An 18986-nucleotide genomic window follows, 5' to 3' on the forward strand; every position below is an offset into this window, starting at 1 on the left:
ACCAGGACCCCCAGCTCCATGCTCTTGCTGCCCATCAGCCCTCCAGGAAGGACCAGGACCCCCAGCAGAGCTTTCTCCCCCTGCCCTCCCCCCCTCCCCCCGACATCTCCCTCAGCTTTTCCCAGCCGATCCCTGTGGACCTGCTCCGGGGGGGGGATAGTGGGGGGGGGGGGCAGTGGTGGTGGGAACACCCCCACGGCAGAGGCCGGTCCGGGATCCCCCTCCCACGCGGGGTGCCGGTGCCGCGGGGGCGGCGGGGCCGTTCCGTATCCCCCCCCCCCATCTCCAGCTCCATCCCGCAGCGCGGGGCGGGGCTCGCCGCCCCCCCCTCCCCCCCCAGCCCCCGCAGCGCTCCGCGGCTGGCAGCGCTGGGAGGGCGGGGAGGGAGGGAGCGTGTCACCAGGGACACGGACAGACACACAGCCACAGCCAGACAGACAGCCACGGCCACGCCGGGCCGGCCCCGCAGCGCCCGCCGCTCGCCGCCGCAGCCAACCCCCGGTAACAAAGACCCCCCCCCGCGCCCTCCGGTTCCCTTCCCCGTGCCCGGCTCCCCCGCGGGATGTAGCCCGGCCGGGAGCTGCCAGCGAGGCACCGCGGGCGCCCCCCGTCCCCGTGTCCCCTGCGTCCCCGTCCCCCCGCCCCGTCCGTCTCCATGCCCCCGCAGTGAGGCCGGGCGGGCGAGCTGCGTGCCCGGGGGGGTCGCGGGCTGCGGCCACCATGGGCAAATCCAACAGCAAGTTGAAGCCTGAAGTTGTGGAGGAGCTGACCAGGAAAACCTACTGTGAGTGCCCGGGGGGGCTGCGGGCTGCGGGCCGGGGGCGCGGGGCGAGCCGCGGGGGTGCTGCCGGACCGGCCCCGGGGACCGTGGGCATGCGGCTGGGGGGTCGCTGGGCTCCGCGGTACACCCCCGGGCGGTGGTGCCAGGCTTCCTCTCACCACCACCACCTCGGCCTCCTTCCCCCGCCCCCGGCTGGGAGCTGCTTTGGGATCGCTCCGGGCAGCGGCGCGGCCGGGGCCGTTCCGGGGGGGGCGCAGGCTCGGCCGGGCTTTGTTGCAGGAATTCAGGGATTAGGCTCGGGAGGGTAACCCCCCCCCAGCGGCAGCGGAGCGGGGCAGAGGGGCAGGGGGCAGGGGAGCCGCTGCTGGCTGACAAAAACAAGGCGCCCTGGCCTATTTCTGCGCCTCCGCGAAGCATTCCCTGATCCCAGCTGCGGGAGCAGGGCTGCATCCTGTCGCCCCCTCCTCCCCCTGCTCGCAGCATCCCCGGCGCTGCCTGGCGGGGGCCGGGGCCGGGCTGGTACCCAGGGGCCAGGCGGGTCCCGGAGGCCAGGCTGGCAGCCAGGGATTAGGCGGGTACCGGGGGCCAGGCGGGTACCGGGGGCTGGGTGGGTGCTGGGGCCCAGGCGAGGACCCAGCGATCAGACAGGGACCCGGGGACTAGGCAGGTACCCAGGGGCCAGGCAGGTACCAGGGACCAAGCAGATACCAGGGGCCAGGCGGGTGCCAGCAGGCAGGTACCCAGGGGCCAGGCGGGTGCCCGGGGATTGGCAGTGGTCCTTGTCCTCCCCTTGCTGCCCCCCCCGAAATCAGGCAGCTTCCCTCAGCAGGGGGGCAGCCCCCCTGGGTGGCTTTCCAAGTTGGTGTGCCTCGGTCGGAGGGGTTTCCTTTGTTGTTGTGCTCTGGAGTGGAGAGAGGAGCCTGGCACCGGGGCTGGGTGTTTGTGTCGGTGTCTCGGTGCCCCTCTCGGCACCGCATTTGGTGAGCGGGTGGCTTCCCCCCTGCCCCTCCACCCCCACCTCATCCCCCCGCCGGGCGCCGGAGCCATCCCGAACGCAGCAAGCTCAGGGGGTTGCTGCTGGAGGATGCACAAAGGGAACAAAGGCTGCCGCCGGTTGTGGTTCAAGTTTCCCTCTCTGCTCTCCGAGATCTCCCCCTCCAGCACAGCAGCGCTGCCGGCTGCCCGCTGCCCGCTGCCGGCTGCCGGCTGCCCGCTGCCCGCTGCCCGCTGCCTGCTGCCTGCTGCCCGCTGCCCGCTGCCTGCTGCCCGCTGCCTGCTGCTGCAGTCCCACGGCAGCGCTTACCCAAAAAGGCAACAGAGGAGGATGCAGCAACTTCTCCCATATGGAGAGGAGGCAAGGCTGGTGCATTGCACAACCCTGCACGCCGGGCTGCACTCCTGGCATGGCACAGCCGGCAGGAGGGCAGAGTGCGGGGGGCACGTCCGCAGCAGCCAAGCCCTGAGCCATGGCAGCAGAGGTGGAGGTGCCCTGGCTGGGGTCTCTCGAGGTGGTGGCTCAGGGAGAAGGCAGAGTGAGGGCATGGCAGTGCTGGCTGGGCACAGAGCCTGTTTGGAGCTGGAGCTGAGCCCCGGTTTGCTGTGCCCACCGCCGCTGTGCCCCACAGGGGTGCGGTGGTGCTGGGCCAGGGGCTGTCATTGCTGTGCCACTCAGTCTGCAGCTGCCTCGATTCCATCTCCAACAGATGCCCACTGCAGCCTCACCTGCTGGGAGTCTCCTGTGTGCTGGGCTCCCTGCACCCCTGGGGCAGCTCCTGCCAGCATGGGGAAGGCACTGACCCCGGCGGGGCTGATGGAAGGCACCCGGGCAGCGGTGTCTTCCTGCCAGCTGATGCCAAACAGGCAGCCCCGGTGTGGGCACCATGTGGGCACAGGGATGTGTCTGTTGCTGGATGAGGCCAGCAGTGGGTTATTGCCTTCTGAGTCATTTCAGACCCAACTTTCTGCTCCTCTCCCTTGGGTGCCCTCCTCTTGCCACTGCACCCTCTCCAAAGAGGCCTCTGCTCCTCCGATTGCCTCTGCCCTGCTCTGGGGGCTTTGCCTGCTCACTCCGGGAGGCCTCTTGCTGCCCCTTTCTCAAGGTGCACCAAACCTGTGCAGGTGAGGCAGCAGCCCCTGAGCTGTGCCATGGGGCAGCGTGTGGCCCCTTGCATGGCTGAAGCCTGCTGCAGCATCCCTGGCGCCCCAGCAGCGTGCGGCTGGCAGTGCCAGGCCTGTCAGGAAGAGCCATTGCTAATTCCAGGCTCTGTTTGTGGAGCTCTGCTCATCCCACCTCTGGCATTCATTGCTTTTGCTGAGTGTTTCTGCCCCTTTTCAGCAGCTGGCACGGCAAGCACACATTCCCTTGTCTGGCCAAGCTCTTCCAGTGCCCTCCTGGGCATGTCTGGGAGCCTCTGGTTTATCTCCAGACCCTGGGAGCTGGGCAGGATCTCGTTCCAGAGCCCTGTGCCCTGGGCACGGCTGCACCTCCCCAGCCCATGGCACACCCAGGAACTCCTGGGAGTCTGCCTGGGGAAGGCTTTTGCTCTGCGGGGTTGCAGCACCCCCTGGCAGCCCAGCGCTGACCCTCTTCCTAGGAGCATCCCTGGCACGTGGAGCCCTCCCCACGTGCTGGCTGCCATGGTGCTGAGTGGGTGCTGGCCCTGCCCCGTGCTGTCACAGCACATCTGGGCAGATGTCTCTGGGAGGCAGCTGCTGACGGGGAGCTGCTTTTGTCACAGGGAGGTTCCTATGGCAGCCTGAGCTGCGGCTGCAGCGCCTGAAGGCTTCCTCCCACGCTGGGATTCTCCTTCCCCTGCATCGCTTTGTGCCATTCCCAAACCAGGTGAGGGCACAAAAAGCCTCTCCTTGGTCCTGCAGGCGCCTGGAGATGTTCCCTCTTCTCCCTGCCCCATGTGGCTTCTCTGCAGGTCTGTCTCCTCCTTGCCCGTGCTGTGTCCCCTGGGTGCTTTTCTGACGCCTGGGTGGCTTCTGGTGCCCCCCAGCTGCTGCCCCCTGCCCCCTCTGCTCCCTCAAGCCTCCTGCCTGTGATGTTTCTCCAGCCATGCCCAGGGCACACCAGTGCTGGGAGCAGTGTGAGAGGGGCAGAGCACTGCTGATGTGCCAGGGCAGTGGTGGGCACGGTGCTTGTGCCCAGGGTGCTGTTGGTGGCCTCCATGAGACAGAGAATGAGTTGGTTGTGGCTGTTCAGAGCAGGTTGTCCAAGGCCCTGCTGGGAACCAGGCACAGAAGGGCAGGAGCCTGGAACCCTCCTGCCCTGGCTCCCCTTCCACCTCCACTCCTGACTTACAGTGCTGGGACCCAGCTTCTAACGGCACTTGGACACCTACAGGCGCAGGAGGCCATCACCAGGGCTCGGTCTGGACCCATCACCATGTCCCTTTCGGCATCTCTGGGCCCCTGAGTGCCCAGGAGTCCCTGGCAGTGCCAGGCTCACCTGGCTGCCAGGTGCTGGCAGGAAGAGCCTGGCTGCAGGGCAAGGCTTTAACCTTCCTTGGAGGCCAAACTGGTGCCCTGCAGGAGCCTGTGGGAGCTCTGAGTGCTGCTGCTGCTGAAGAACAAATCCTGAGCTGCTTGGTGCTTCCTGCAGCCTTTCCCCTCCAAAGCCCTCGAGGTGCTCTGGGCTCTGATGCATTCATCTCCCTCATGCCCCATGGGGGTGGCTGGGAGGTGCAGTTTGGGCTGCTGTGCTTTGTCCCTGGAGGTGACCACAGCTGAGGAAGGACTTGGAGGAACCTTTGTCCTCCCTGGGTCTCATCTGCTGGCCCCTCTGTGGTGGGGATTTAAGCCTGGGCTTAACTGGGGCCAGGTGCTGGCAGCTCAGGGCCACAGTGGGACTGGGGATGGGGTTTAAGAGCTTTGTGGGGCCACAGTCAAAGGATTCTGCTGAGCTGCAGGGTTCTGGAGGTGCAGGAGTGCTGCTGCTGGCACAGGGCTCAGGGCCAGGATGATGGTCCTGGGGCTTGGAGGTCACAGTGAGGCTCTGGTGATGGCACAGGAGCTGTGGAGAGGCCCTGGTGATGGCACAGGAGCCGTGGAGAGGCTGCCAAAGCCATGCCCACGGTGCTGGGAGACCAGGGCTGTGGGGTGGGCACAGGGAGAGGAAGCTGCTGCCTGCCCAGGAGCTGCATCCCACCCCCTGTGAGCTGCTTTGTGGATTTTTCAGCTCATTTTCTGCCCTTTCACAGCCAGCCCTGAGCTTGGCTCTGCTGCCCCCCAGCAGTGCCCTGCACTAATGGGCAGCGCTGGAAGAGCAGACTCCAAACATCGATCTGCCTTTGGGGGCTGCTGGAATCATCCCCAAGCACAGCAGCTCCCAGGCAGGGAAATGGGGCACTGCCTCGCTGGGGGGCACCAGCTCCCCCGTGCCAGGGGCAGTGTGCCCGCTGGGGTGGTGGGCAGGAGCCCAGGGGCTGGTGGAGCAGGGCAGGGACCTCGGTGGCTCCCTGCTGCCAGTTTATTTTCAGCCTCCCCAGTGCCTGGCCCCGGGCTCTGGGTTTCTCTGCCAGGTTGGTTCATGTTGAAATCCCTCCTGTTGCTCATCCAGCAGGAAGCAGGAGAGCCTGGCCTGCTGGCACAGCCCTTGGCAGCAGGTGCTGGGTGAGGGACCTGCAGCTGGAGCCTCTGCAGCCCCAGCCCCTTGGCTCCCCCCAGCCCCACGAATGCCCTTTTGGGGCTGCCCACAGAGCCATGGGGAGAGGGCTGGTGGGCAGGATCCCACCCTGGGGTAGGAGTCCTGTGGCACCTGCTCCTGGGAGAAGGGCACCAAGATGGGCACATGCCCAGCATGTAGGGCTGAGCCTGGGCTGCTGCTGGCTGCTGGGCCTGGGGAGGGTTGCCTGCCTGCTCCGAGTGCTCTCAGCATCAAACAGGGTTTGCAGGACCACAGAAGGGAGGTTCAGGTGGAGGAGGACATCACCTGCCCAGGCACCCTGGGGCTGTGCTGGGGAGGGGCAGCAGAGCAGCTCTGCTGCTCCAGAGGGGTGCCCAGGGACTGGCTCTGGTCTGGGCTCCGTTGTGACTGCAGCCACGCAGCTCAGAAGGTGGCAGCTGCAGTGCAGGTTCGCTGCCAGCTCAGTGGGGACCTGAGGTGTTGCCTCCAGAGGGCTGTGGTGGTCTGAAGGCATCTCCAGCCCCTTCCCCAGGGAGACCCCAACCCACTCCCAGCAGTTTTCGGGACGGGGCATCTCTCGTGTGCGTGGCCCTGGGAGCTCTGTGGCTAGGTGGAAGGGAAGCGAGTTCCGGGCTGCTCCTGCGGTCCCTGGAGGGGGCTGCAGCGCCGGGGTGGGAAGGGGAGGATGTGAGCGAGGGCCCCGCGGGCTCCCCCCGCAGCGGAGCGGAGCGGAGCGGAGCGGAGCAGCCCTCCCTGCCGGCTGCCGCTCGGGCACGGGAAGGTTCCCATCCCATTTATCCCCTGACATGTTAATGGAGCTGCTTAACCGCTCCGCTGACCTCTCCTGCCGCCGCTGTCATTACGGTTGTGAAACAAGAAGCTCCGAAGGCATCAAAGCGAGAGGCTGCTCGGGGGAGGAGCCCGCGGGTGCTCCCTGCCTTATCTGGGTGACATTCGGGAGGTCGCTTTGTTCCTCCCTGCCCTCCTCCTCCTCCCGGCGCTCCGAGGGAGCTGGATGGGAAAGGGACTCGAGGTCCTTATCCTCGGGGCGGCTGGCAGGGGGATCAGCCCGGGGCGTGGGGAGCTGCTGTGGTTCCTCGGTGGTCTCCGCTGAGGGCTCCCCGGCACAGGGCTTGCTCCCCACACCTCCTGCAGGCTCTCGGCCCTTCAAGGCATGGCTGTGGGTTCTGACTGGGAGGAGAGCTCCTGTGCTTCATCATCTGCCTGTGCTTCATCCACTGGTGTTTCTCCAGCATCTCCTGATGGGTGCCTGGTCCCCCTGGAGCTGCCCTGGGTGTCCCCATGCCGGAGCAGGTGTTTGGCACCCCCAGCAGCCTCTGCTTTGGCAGCCTGTGGGTGAGATGGGGAGGGGAGGTCCTGCTGCCAGCAAGGGTTTACTCTGCAGCACTCTCCTGGCCTTCCTTGGCTCCAGGCTCTGATGGCTGAGCCAGAGATGTCTCTTCCTCTGCCCACACTGGCTCCAGAGGGAAGTCTTCTCCTCTGCCTGGGGCAGGAATCGTGCTGTGGGCTGGGGACAGCACCCTGGAGCCTCAGCCCATGCTGAAATGCTTCAAGCCAAGGGGGACACTGAGCTGGAGGCAGGGCACAGCCAGCCCAACCCTGGGGGCTGCCCCATCCCTGCTCCTGCCAGCACTGGGGATGCTCTGCCCATCACAGTGCCAGCTGGTGGGGAAGCTGGGATTAGATCCAGCCTGGAACAGATCTGCTCAGCCCCCAGCTCCTGCTGGTGCTCCTGCTGGGGGCGCTCAGTCTGACTGGGGAGCTCCAAACCCTTTGCCCTGCCCCTGCTGCCTTGAGCCCAGCTCCCAAAGCCTCACCTGAGGCCCTGCAATATTTCATTGTCTGAAAGGGATCTGGGGAGCAGATTGGCTCAGCCAGCCTGGTGGTCCCAGCCCTGGGGGAGATGAGAGCAGAGCTGCTGGTTCCTCCAGTCTGGGAGCAGGACAGACCCTGCATGGCAGCCAGGGGCCAGAAGAGTGCCAGGGGTGCTCCCTGTCCCAGCAGGCACAGATGGCTCCAGTCACAAGTGGCACCAATCACCCCTTGGCCTCGTGCCCCCAGCCTCCCAGAGGCTCCTTCATGGTGCTGCTGGTGGGGAGAGAAGCCAAACTGGGTGAGCTGGCACGGGCTGCCCAGCTCCCACGGGTAGGCAGCTCTGGCTGTGTTGGCATCCACCAGGTGAGGCTGCTCCAACATCCCTTTGGGATGGGGAGGCTCAGGGATGGGCCATGGTGATCACAATGGGCACAAGCCCAGCATGGGCACACCCTGAGTGTGGGGAGACACCCCCAGGGATGTGGCCAGGAGTGGAGTCTGGGCACTGCTGGGGTGAGAAGGGCTGTGGGCAAGGCTGGGGGAAGACCTCACTGCCCTCTCCAGCTCCCGAAGAGGAGGCTGGGGGGAGGTAGGGTTGGGCTCTGCTCCCTGCTCAGGTGATGGAATGAGAGGAGATGGCCTGAAACTGTGCCAGGGGACATCAGGAGAAGTGCTGCAAGAGTGGCCAGGGACTGGCAGAGGCTGCCCAGGGAGGTGGTGGAGTCCCCAGCCCTGGAGGTGATCAGGAGCTGTGTGGCCATGGCACCTGGGGCCAGGGCTTGGAGGCCAGGGTGGTGCTGGGCTCTGGTTGGACTGGGACTCAAGAGAGCTTCTCCAGGCCAAACAGTTCTGAGGTCCTGTGCAGGGGTGCCCAGCTCAGCAGTGCAGGGGTGCCCAGCTCAGCTTGTCAGTGATGGGTGCCCAGCTCAGCAGTGCAGGGGTGCCCAGCTCAGCAGTGCAGGGGTGCCCAGCTTGTCAGTGATGGGTGCCCAGCTCAGCAGTGCAGGGGTGCCCAGCTCAGCAGTGCAGGGGTGCCCAGTCAGGTCATGCCTGAACATGCAATGAATTTCTGCATGGGCAGCTGATGCCTTCGCACCCCAGTGCCCAGCCAGTGTGGGCACAGTGTGTTAGCTGCTAGTGGCACCCATTCACACCTGAGTGCCCACCTGGCTCGGGCAGGGGGGTGGGGTGGGCTCACTTGTGGGTGCTGCACTGCCCCTGCACCAGTGCCTGAGAATGCCAGGAGTGCCCCAAAACCTTATGCCTGAGCAGGCAGCTGGCACAGGCAGCCACGGGGCCATGCATGAGCACCCAATTAGTTCACCCAGCAGCACCCAGATCATTTCTGCACGGGTGCCCAATTAGCCCTCACACCATCCCCCAGGGGGGTTGCGTGGGTGCCCACCCGGCTCAGGCAGGGGTGCCCGGCTGCTGCACGCATGGGTGCCCCATTGATTCACTTTGCACCCACTCTGCACACACAGGGGTGCCCACTCTACCCTCATCTGGGTGCTGAGCACCCACAGCAGGTCCAGGCAGCCCTGAGCGCAGGTGGCAGCCCCAGTGCAGGGTGGTGGTGCCAACCCTCACGGGCTGGCATGTGCCATGAGCCTGCTGGGGAGCTGCAGGGACCCCGGGAAGGAGCCTCAGGGAGCCCCTTAGGGAGAAAAATACCACGGGACTGGCACTGGCATGCCTTGGCAGGTGATGCCAGACCAGTCACCCGTGGGTTGGTGGTGGAGCTGATGAGCTGGCAGAGCTGGAGTGACCTGCAGGGGTGGGGGAGCCTCTTCCTGCCTGGAAATGATTAACCCTGGGCTCCCTGGTAAGGTGGCAGTGCCCACGGCCCCGCGGCAGCAAGGTGGAGCAGGCTGGGATGGTGCTTGCCCGAGCCCCAGGACAGAGCTGTGCCATGGCCGAGTGGGCACCTTCCTGCCCAGGATCCTGCCCAGGATGCAGCCCTGTGGCTAAGCCCCAGCCGGGAGGAGGCAGGATGGCAGCACTCAGCACACACAACTCCCGGGGGGGGCTGAAGCGTCCTGGCCAGGGGGCCCCGGATGGTTCTGGATCCCCTTCTGCAGCCCTGCCCGGTCCCTGCCGCGCTCCAGGGGGCAACGCGGGCAGGGCGAGGGGTGGGCACCGGCAGCCCCGGGTGCCTCCTGTCCCCGCTGCCGGGCAAGCACTCATTAACGAGCCGGAGCACTAATTAACCCGAGCTGCCTCTTGCCGCAGCAGCAGCTGGGTGGTGGGAAGGGAGGGGGCCCACGGGGGGCGGTGGTGACGGAGCTGTCACTCCTGCGCCGTTGGCACTGATGGAGGGGGGTGGGGGCCGGGGGTGGCAGCTTTTGGGTGCCGGGAGCTGGCAGGAGGGGGCTGCCTGCAGTCTTTGCCCCTCTGTGCTGCCCGAGGCGTGCGGCCAAAAGCCTCCTCCCGGCCGCGGGAGGAGCAGGGAAGGAACAACCAAGGCTGCGAAGGGCTGGTGGCCGTGGGGTGGCCGTGCTGGGCAGCTCCCGCGGTGCCATCCCTGCTGCCTGCTCCTGCCGGTGCCCTGAGCCCTGTACCGCACTTTTGGGGGGTTAAAAGCAGCAGAAGCCAGGATGCTGCCGGCAGGAGGGCGTCTGCCAGGGCTCCCGGCTTGGCGAGGCCTCCGATGGCATTGCAGCTGACGCCCGGTGCCAGCACCCTGCCTGTGTTCGGTGCCTCCTCCCCAAGGATCCCTGGGCACTTCCCCAAGGATCCCTGGGCACTCTGCATCCGCTACCAGGCTGCCACGGCTGCTATTTATAGCTGTGCCCGCGGCAGCGGCGGTGCCGGGGAGCGGAGCCCGGCTGCGACCTCTGCTCCGGTGGGAGGCTGCCACCAGCCCCTTGCCCTTGAGCGCTTGGGGCGGGAGCTGGCTGAGGCTTCTGTGGCTGCAGATTGATTGGCATCAGCTCGGCACTGCCAAGATCGATGGTGGGGGAGGGAGATGCAGCAGCCAGCACCACACAGGTGCTTGCTGTGAGCTCTTCGTGCCAGGGGGCTGCAGGGGGGGAGCCTGCCCCTCCCTGTGTCCCCTGTCCCCAGCCCCAGGACGGGTGGCACAGCCCAGCGTGTCCCCGAGGCTGCCGTGAGTGCAGGGCCCTGCTGCAGGGGTGAGATTCACATCCTTGGTGCCACTCAGAGTGTGGGCACCCAGCGAGCTCGGAGCAGCTGGGCAGTGGCAGTGGTGAGGGCATCGTGTCTGGGCTCCAGGGCTGGGGGTACAGGGAGGCAGGCACCGCTCACCCCCTGCCTGCCCAGCTGCAGCCACCCTGGGCTTGGGGCCCTGGAGTTTCCCTGCCCTGGGAACGCTGTGCCCAGGGCACAGGGAGGGTTTGGGGGCAGCAGAGGGATGCCCCCAGAGGGGGCTGGGAGTTGTGTACCCAGCCATGGACAAACCCCTGCCCCCAGGGCAGGAGGAAGGGCACCGGTGCCAGTGTGCTGCAGGAGGGATGGGGCTTGGCATGGCCCCGTTCCAGGGATGCACATTAAGAAACCCCAGGAGGGGAGCTGGCTCCGTGCCCCCCAGCCCCGGGGGGGCGCTGCCAGCCTTTCTCCCGTGCTAAAAAAAGCACAGATTTGTTAATTGTTTCCTGCTGGAGCTGGGAGGCAGCTCCCGGGCCCCCAGGAGCAGCAGCAGGAGGAGGGACAGCTGAAAGCACTTTGCCCTGGGGGGTTGAACCAAGCCCCAGCCCCGGGGCTGCTGCTGCCGCCCCCGGCCCTGCCCCTGCCCCTTTCAGCTGCCCCCAGGGCTGCCCAACCTCCTGCTGCTCTCTTTCCTCCTCCTTCTGCCCGGTTTCATCGGGGCCTGCAGGTGAGTGGGGCCGCAGAGCTGGTGCCTGGGGCATCCCCTGGCATCCTCAGCAAGGTGGGGTGGGACCAGGCTGGTGTGGAGGCTGGTGGGGACCTGGTTCTGTTCGAGATGCTGCTCAGCACCTGGCTTGGAAGGAAGCTTCTGTGCAGCCCTTTCTTCGGGCTGGAGAATGCCCTGGGGCTGGCACAACTCTTGGTCTTGCCCACCCCAGCCCAGCCAGGTCTCTCCTGGCTCCCTCCTGCCAGGAGGCCTCAGGCCCTTCCCCTGTGTGCTCTCCTGCTGCCAAAGCAGCCCTGCACCTCCCTCCTGCTGCGTGACCAAAGCCCTTGGTGTCCATCCTGAGCGCTGAGCACCCCTGCTCGTGCCTCCCCTCTCCTGGGGTGCTGCCACCCAGACCCCCCATGGTGGCACAGCTGGTTCCTGTGCCCCTGGCACCCACAGCCCTTTGCTGGCTCCCTGGGCAAAAGGCTGCCCTGTGCCAAACCCTTCTAGGGGGTGTTTCACTCTCTGACCCGAGCTGGGAGCCCCATCTATGGATGGGCACAGCCCTGGGCACAGCCTTGGGCACAGCCATCCCTGCCCTTGGGGGACGGGCTGCAGGATGGGAGCCAACGTGTGCCCCCCAGCTGCTCCCCACTGTCACCTCCAGCCCCTGCCTTCTGCAGCCTGTGCTGGTGCCAGGCAGGCTGGCAATCCTTGGGAGGGAGGATTGCTTTCTCTTTGCCACCCAAGGTAGTTGGCATCTGCTGCTGTGCCTTGGCTCTCTGTTTCTACCAGCCCCAGGCTGCCTCCCTGCCCAGCACCTTTCAGACCCTTTGCTTTTTATTGTTGTTTAGATGCAGGATGCAAAGGAAATGAGCAATGAGGCCATGCCCCCCATGCCCACCTGCTGGCACAGGGCTCCCCACTGGCAGTGCCAGCCATGCACTGCTCCTGCAGTGAGGCACACTGGCACAGCCCCCAGCCCTGCCCCCATCGGGCTCCTCCTCATCCCACACCCCCCAGAGCCCTTCCTCTGCTGGGGACCTTGGTGGGCACAGCTGGGCACACCCAGGGTGCCCACACTCGCTGTTTCCTGGCTTGGCACTTGTTCCCAGGGCACTGGGGTGGGTTTGGTGATGTTTCTCCATGTGGCTCAGAGGCAGCTGATTCCTGGATGGGTGCCAGGCCTGGGGCTGTGCCCATGCCCACATTCAGTATGTTGATGTGGGTGCCAGGCAGGTGCCTGCCCCAGGGGATGCCAGGCCTGGGGCTGTGCCCATGCCCACATTCAGTGTGTTGATGTGGGTGCCAGGCAGGTGCCTGCCCCAAGAGGTTCTGGCAGAGGGCTCCAGGGGTGTTGTGGCTCCGGGCGGTTGGGAGGGCAGGGTTGGATCTTCCCCGGGCATGACCCAGCCTGGCCCCTGTGTGGTCCCTGGCACCTCCCGGCGGCAGTGCTGCACTGCCCTGCTGGGCTCCCGGAGCCTGCAGCCTCGGCCCCATGGAGCCTGGTGGAGGACTCCGGGGCTGTGCCACCTGGCAGCGAGTGAGCCCCGGGGGGGCGTCCCCCCAGGGCAGTCGCCTCCGCGAAGCACAAAGCAGCACCCCTGGGGAGCTCTAAATTCCTTTTTCTTCCCTGTTTTGTCTCTCCTCTCTTGCAGTTACGGAGAAGGAGGTGCAGCAGTGGTGAGTGCCTGGCGCGGGGGGCGGGGGGGCAGCAGCCTGCCTCCCTTCTGGGGTGCAGCTCTTAGCCCACGGAGGGGAGGCCAGCAAAGAGAGAGGTTTTCCTTGCCCCCCCCTGCACGGCAGGGCCTGGCTCTGCCTGCTCCGGGCTCTGCCTGCTCCCGGCTCTGCCTGCTCCGGGCTCTGCCTGCTCCCGGCTCTGCCTGCTCCGGGCTCTGCCTGCTCCGGGCTCTGCCTGCTCCCGGCTCTGCCTGCTCCGGGCTCTGCCTGCTCCCGGCTCTGCCTGCTCCGGGCTCTGCCTGCTCCCGGCTCTGCCTGCTCCGGGCTGCCCGTGGCGGGTGGTGCAGGGCCCCTCTCCCCTCTTCCCTCCCCAGAAGGGAGCAGGGACCTGGGGACCGCCCAGGTGGTGGCCACGGCCTTGGCTCCGGGAGGTTGGTGCAGTCCCAGCGCTTGCAGGGGCCGGCAGGGGCCGGGGCTGGCGGCAGGCTCCTGCCCCTTCCCCTCCTCCCCACCGAGCGCAGTGCCCCAGAAAAGCCACCGCTGCCTTTCATCTGCCGTCCCACCAGCCCCAGCCTGGCTTTCTCTCTTCCTCTCTTCCTTCCCCCCCTCCCCAGTGAGTCATAGCTGCAGCAGCAGCCTGGGAACGATGTCACCAGCACCTCTCTTCCCCACCTCGCCACCCCCTTCCCCTCCTCCCCCAGCCCTCTGCCCGCCGCAGCGGGCGCCTGGCAGAGCTGGGTGCTGCGTTGTGTAACACTCACCCACCCTGCACCCACCCTGCACCCACCCTGCACCCAGGGGTCCTTCCCTGGGCCCTCTGTGGTCCCCATGTGGTCCCCACACCCACAGACCCGGTGAGCCCTCCAGGGTGGCACTTTGCAGCCTCCAGGTCCAGCCTGGAGCTGGCACCAAGGGCTTTGGGGGGGTTTAAGCACCAACGGGGTTGGGAGATGCCCTGGGCTGTGCCACCCTGAGGACAGAGTGCCCCCAGTGCCCCTGCTGTGCCCCTGCTGTGCCCCCACTCTGCCCCCAGCTCCTCCAAGCAGCTTTCACTTGGGGTCATGCAAAAGCTGCCACACAGGGCCTGGGCTGCAGGCTGTGGGCACTGAGCCATGGTGGGTGCCAGGTTGCCCATGGGGGTGCAGAAGCTTGGGGGGGTCCTTTCCTGGCCACCTCCGTGCTGGAGAGCTGTGGGGCTGTGCCTGGTGTGGTGGGGCCAGGCTGGAGCAGTGGAGGGGAAGGGAGCTCTGGCCCTGGGGTGAAGCTTCTTGCTCAGGAGCACCCAAAGGTCTGAGCCAGGGGTGAAAGCCAGCCCTGCTCACCACGGGGTGGCTTCAGGGCCAAGCCAGGCATCACCTGTCCTGGCACCTCCACCTGCAGCCTGGCTGTGGTGCCAGGGGCTGGCTCTGAGCAGGGAGGGGATTTTAGAGGTGCCTCTGGCTGGGCAGAGGGTCCCTGTCCTCTCCCAGCTCCTGGACAGTGCTCAGCAGGAGCCTGGCTGTGCCTCAGCTGCCAAGGCTGGGCTCCCAGTGGGGCTGGAGCTCTGGGGTGGGCAGCACTCAGTGTCACCAGTGCCACTTGCTGCTTCTGCAGGCTCTCCCTGCTGCCACCCTCGCCCTGGTGCCCACAGGGACCTTGTCCCACAGGGCTGGGATGCTGCAGGCAGCTGCTGGGGGTGACACAGGGAGCACCCAGGGCCCATCCTGGCTCCAGCTCGTTGGGGAGAGCCCCACCCCAGCTGCCCAGGGCTCGGGGGGGCTGCATGCAGCAGGGGTACCCACTGGGTGCCCACCTCTGCCCTTTCTCCACAGGTACAAAGGCTTCATCAAGGACTGCCCCAGTGGGCAGCTCGATGCTGCTGGCTTCCAGAAGATCTACAAACAGTTCTTCCCCTTTGGTGACCCAACCAAATTTGCCACCTTTGTTTTCAATGTCTTTGATGAGAACAAGGTAAGTGTGCCAGCTGGGGGGCATGGCTGGAGCCGGTGGCACTGGGGGGTGGGATGGTGGAATGTGGCTGTGTGCTCCTGGAGTGGAAGTGGCTGCAGTGAGCAGGGCCCTGTGCTTGCTCCAGCCAGGGAGAGTCTTGAGGGAGGAGGAGCTGAAGTGGTAAAGGAGAGGAGAAACCTGGGGGTTGGGTGCCACTGACACTGGACCCCTGTGCCGTGCCCCCTGTGCCGTGCCCCCTGTGCCCTGGAGCTGCTCCTGCTGGAATTCACAGTCACAGACTGCCCTGGCTTGGAAGGGAGCCTCCAAGGCCACCCTGTCCAAGCCCCTGCAGGCAGCAGGGACAGCTCCAGCCACAGCAGGCTGCCCAGGGTCACATCCAGGCTGATCCTGAAGGACTCCAGGGACAGAGCCTCAACCACCTCCCTGGGCAGCCTGTGCCAGTGTCTCACCCTCACTGTGCAGAGCTTCCTCCTGATGCCCACCCTACCTCTGCCCTGCTCCAGCTTCAAATCACTGCCCCTGGGCCTATCCCCACAGCCCCTTCTGATCAGTCCCTCCCCAGCCTGCCTGCAGCTCCCCTCCAGGTGCTGAGATGCAGCTCTGAGGTCTCCCTGGAGCTCATTGGTGGACTGGGCACCAGTGGCCAGATCCTGCACCTCCTCTCCTTCCCCATTGCTCTGTTGGATGTGCCACCCAAGTGGGCACAGGTGGGCAGAGGGGACTGGGCAGGATGGGGGCGGCAGCAGCACCCTGACCCCCTCTTTCTCCCCGCCCAGGATGGGAGGATTGAGTTCTCTGAGTTCATCCAGGCGCTGTCAGTCACCTCCCGGGGGACGCTGGACGAGAAGCTGAGGTGTAAGTGCTGCCTGCAGGGTGGGCTCGGCCCCACAGCCCCTGGGGGTGGCACTGGGGGGCGTGCCCTGCGCGGGGGCGGGCACGGTGCCCAGCAGCTGGCGTTGCTCTGGCTTGCAGGGGCGTTCAAGCTGTACGACCTGGACAACGATGGCTACATCACCAGGAACGAGATGCTGGACATTGTGGATGCCATTTACCAGATGGTGGTGAGTGCCGGGCCGGGGGGGTCCCCACCGGGCTGGGGGGGTCCCCACCGGGCTGCAGCCTGCCTCTGCAGGCAGGGGGGCTGTGGGGCTGGTGCTGAAACCCTGCCCCCCCCCCCAGTTCTCTCCCTGGACTGTCTGGAGGGGGGGTTGTGGCCATCGTGGCCAGGGCAGGGTCTGGATCCGGCTGCTGAGCACCACCCTGGTGCCAGTTCCAGCCCTTGGTGCCCTGTCCTGCCGGGGGGGGTGCTGGTGTAGGGGGCAAACCACACGTCCCTGCCCGGGGGCACTGTGCAGGCAGGGCACAGGGGGCTGTGTGAGCAGGTCCCATCCTGCCCCACAGGGGAACACAGTGGAGCTTCCCGAGGAGGAGAACACGCCGGAGAAGAGGGTGGATCGGATCTTTGCCATGATGGACAAGGTGAGGCTGCCCCACTGCTTCTGCTGGGCACAAGGGATCTGGGGGGGCAGCTGTGGACCCCTGCTGCATCCCAGCTCTTGCCCTGCCTAGGCTGCTGCTGGGTTCCCCCTGTCCGTTTCAGGGTGCTGCAGAGAGCATTGCCCACCCCATGGCACACACTGCAGCTGCGGGCATGGGGGTGCCCTGTCCCGGGGTGCCCTGTCCCGGGGTGCCCAGCGCCGGGGTGCCCTGTCCCGGGGTGCCCTGTCCCGGGGTGCCCAGCGCCGGGGTGCCCCGCAGTGACAGCAGTGTTTTGCAGAACGCAGACGGGAAGCTGACGCTGCAGGAGTTCCAGGAGGGCTCCAAGGCTGACCCCTCCATCGTGCAGGCTCTGTCCCTCTACGACGGGCTCGTATAGTCCCGGGGCCGAGTGGTGGTGAGTGCAGAGCACGGGGCGGGGGGCGGCCCGGAGGTGCCCCATCTCCCACCCCTCCCGGCGGATGCTCCCTGCCCATCCTGCTCACGCAGCCGTCCCTCTCCCGCAGCTGCCGGGGGGAAGATGCTCTCTGTGCCATCCGACCGCCGCCGCGCGAAGCTTGCCTGCCCCCCTCGGCCTTCCTCCCTGCCCCGCGGGCAGGCGATGCCCTCGCAGCGTGAGCTCAGCCCCCTCTCCGCACTCTGAACCAGCCGCTGCCATCTGCCAACGTCTGCTTTTTCCGAACGAGAGAACCACCCCGTGCCAGCCCCGGTGGTGCCAGCCCCGGTGGTGCCAGCCCCGGTGGTGCCAGCCCCGGTGGTGCCAGCCCCCGGGCTGAGCGGCAGCCAGCGCCCGAGACTTCAGTGCCAGGGGAACTGGTCGAGCATCGCCGAAGGCAGAGCCCCCCCTGCCCCCCAGCCTCCTCGCCCCCTTTGCTCCCTTTGTCCTCCGTCTCGGGATGGGACTGGGACGCTGCTCTCCTGGGGTCTGCCGGCTGGAGGCGGAGCCCAAAGGCAGCAGGGGGCTGCCCGGGGCGGGGGCTGCCTCTGCAGGGCGAGCAGGGCACCGAGGCGGCGGCGCCCGCTGGGATCGCGGCCCTGGCATCACCCACGATGCCACGAGCAGCCCGGGAGCCATCTGACGCTGTTCCACGGCGATTTCCTTTCTCTTTGGTGAGACGGTGTTGTGCTTCTTGCCTTGGGGTTGTGCTTCTCTCCTGGGCTGGGGGGGAGTGAGGCTGTGTTGGGTTTTTTTTACCTGCCCCTCTGGAGGCTCAATGCCCTTTATTTATTTGTTGTAAATGTTGCTGCTGTGTTTAGTCTCTCGTGTCTGTGTCCAGCCACCGAGGTGATGATGATGATGATGATGATGATGTGAGGGTCTCCTCCTCCTCCTCTATTGCGGGGCACTGGGAGCCTGCAATAACAATGAAGCCAAAAAAATATCCCTGCCTTCCCCCCCCTCCCCCCCCCCCCCCCCCCCTGTACCCGGAGCTGCGTGGGCTGGCTGCTGTCTTAAGGGGATGCTGTAGCTTCTTTTCCTCTTCCCCTTCTCCTGTTTCCTGCATCTTTCTGCTCCCCCCTCCCCTGTGCCAGCTCAGCCCAGCTCTGAGCAGCCCCAGCTGCACCCCTCGGCGGGGGGGGTCAGGGCCCCGCGGCCACTGCGGCCTCCTCGTTCCTCCTCCCCTTTTCCATTTCCTCACTGCATGAAAAAGTGTCAATGGAGCTGAGAGTTGAGTTTTGCTTTCAAGTGGATTCCTTTCCTCTTTTCCTCTGTGCCAAGCGGGGGGAAGGTCTGGCTGCACCCCGAGGAGGTGGCTGGGGATGAGCCTGGGTGCCAGCGGGGCTGGGGGAGCAGAGGGGGTGCCCATGGGGGTCACTCGCTCTGTGCCCCCCGTCCCAGCTGGGGCAGTGTGGCAGCTCCTGGGGGAGATGCTGGGCTGGGGAATGCAGAGCTTGGGCTCCCCCCATGTCCCCTTGCTCCTGGTTCAGGCCGTGGGAGGTTCAGCTGCAGGCCAAGAGCGTGGCCCCAGCATGGAGCCACTGGTGCCTGTGCTGCCCCTCCTGCCCCTGCCTCGGGGGGCTGAGGGCCAGGCAAATGCCTCTGCAGACACCCAAGCTTGGGGTGCCAGGGTGGCCTCTCCATCACCCACCACCACCCTGGGATGTGCCCAAGCAGGGCTCACACACCGCGGGGCACAGCTGGCAGCTCTGCTGGAGGGTGAGCGTTGTGTGGATGCTGCTGGGGCTCTGTTTCCCCCTGCCCTGGGGAAGGAGAGGTTGGCAAAGTGCAGGATGCTTGTGGGATCCCTGCTGCCAGCTGGGGTGCACTCCCCTCATGCCCTGCTGTGGTTTGTTCCTGGCCCAGTGCCACCTGTGCTCTCTCCCCCCACCCTGGGGCTCAGCCCTCCGTCCCCTCTGCAGCTGTCAGGGCATCACCTTCCCACCCCACTCTCTGCAGCTCCCATGGCTGAGCCCAGCCAGTGCCCACAGCCCTTGGCCACAGGGACTGTCCCGTGGTGGCACAAGGTGGGATGTGAAGGATGTTCTCACAGGAGACAAGACAGTGCCCAGAGGGCTCTGAATGGTGCCCACGGGGCAGGGGCAGACTCCAGCCAAGTGAAGCTGTTCCTGTGCCATGCAGCCCCACTGCCCAGTCCCAGGGCTGTGTGCTGGGGGCACTTTCTGATGCCCACAACCCCCCACCCTTCCCCACGCCCAAGGAGACCAACCTCATGTGCAATATTTCTGCCTCTTCTGTGGCTCCTGCCCCCGAGGTGCCCAAGGGGCACTGCTGGGCACCTCCTGGAGGGTGCTACCTTGCTCCCTCCCATGGAAACTCCTTCTCCTCGATGCTT

General features: G+C 66.3%; 1 protein-coding gene across 1 annotated transcript; it reads left to right on the plus strand.

Annotated features, from left to right (window-relative positions):
* The first annotated feature begins 612 nt into the window (after positions 1–612).
* NCS1 (neuronal calcium sensor 1) lies at positions 613–17598 on the plus strand. Its single transcript, XM_054174239.1, has 8 exons — positions 613–784; positions 12723–12747; positions 14556–14694; positions 15471–15549; positions 15667–15755; positions 16096–16173; positions 16472–16588; positions 16698–17598. The coding sequence occupies exons 1-7, from the start codon at positions 721–723 to the stop codon at positions 16568–16570; spliced, it is 573 nt and encodes a 190-aa protein (XP_054030214.1). The 5' UTR covers positions 613–720; the 3' UTR covers positions 16571–16588; positions 16698–17598.
* Positions 17599–18986: the final 1388 nt, after the last annotated feature.

Source organism: Dryobates pubescens, chromosome 29 (assembly GCF_014839835.1).
Source record: "Dryobates pubescens isolate bDryPub1 chromosome 29, bDryPub1.pri, whole genome shotgun sequence".
Taxonomy (NCBI): domain Eukaryota; kingdom Metazoa; phylum Chordata; class Aves; order Piciformes; family Picidae; genus Dryobates; species Dryobates pubescens.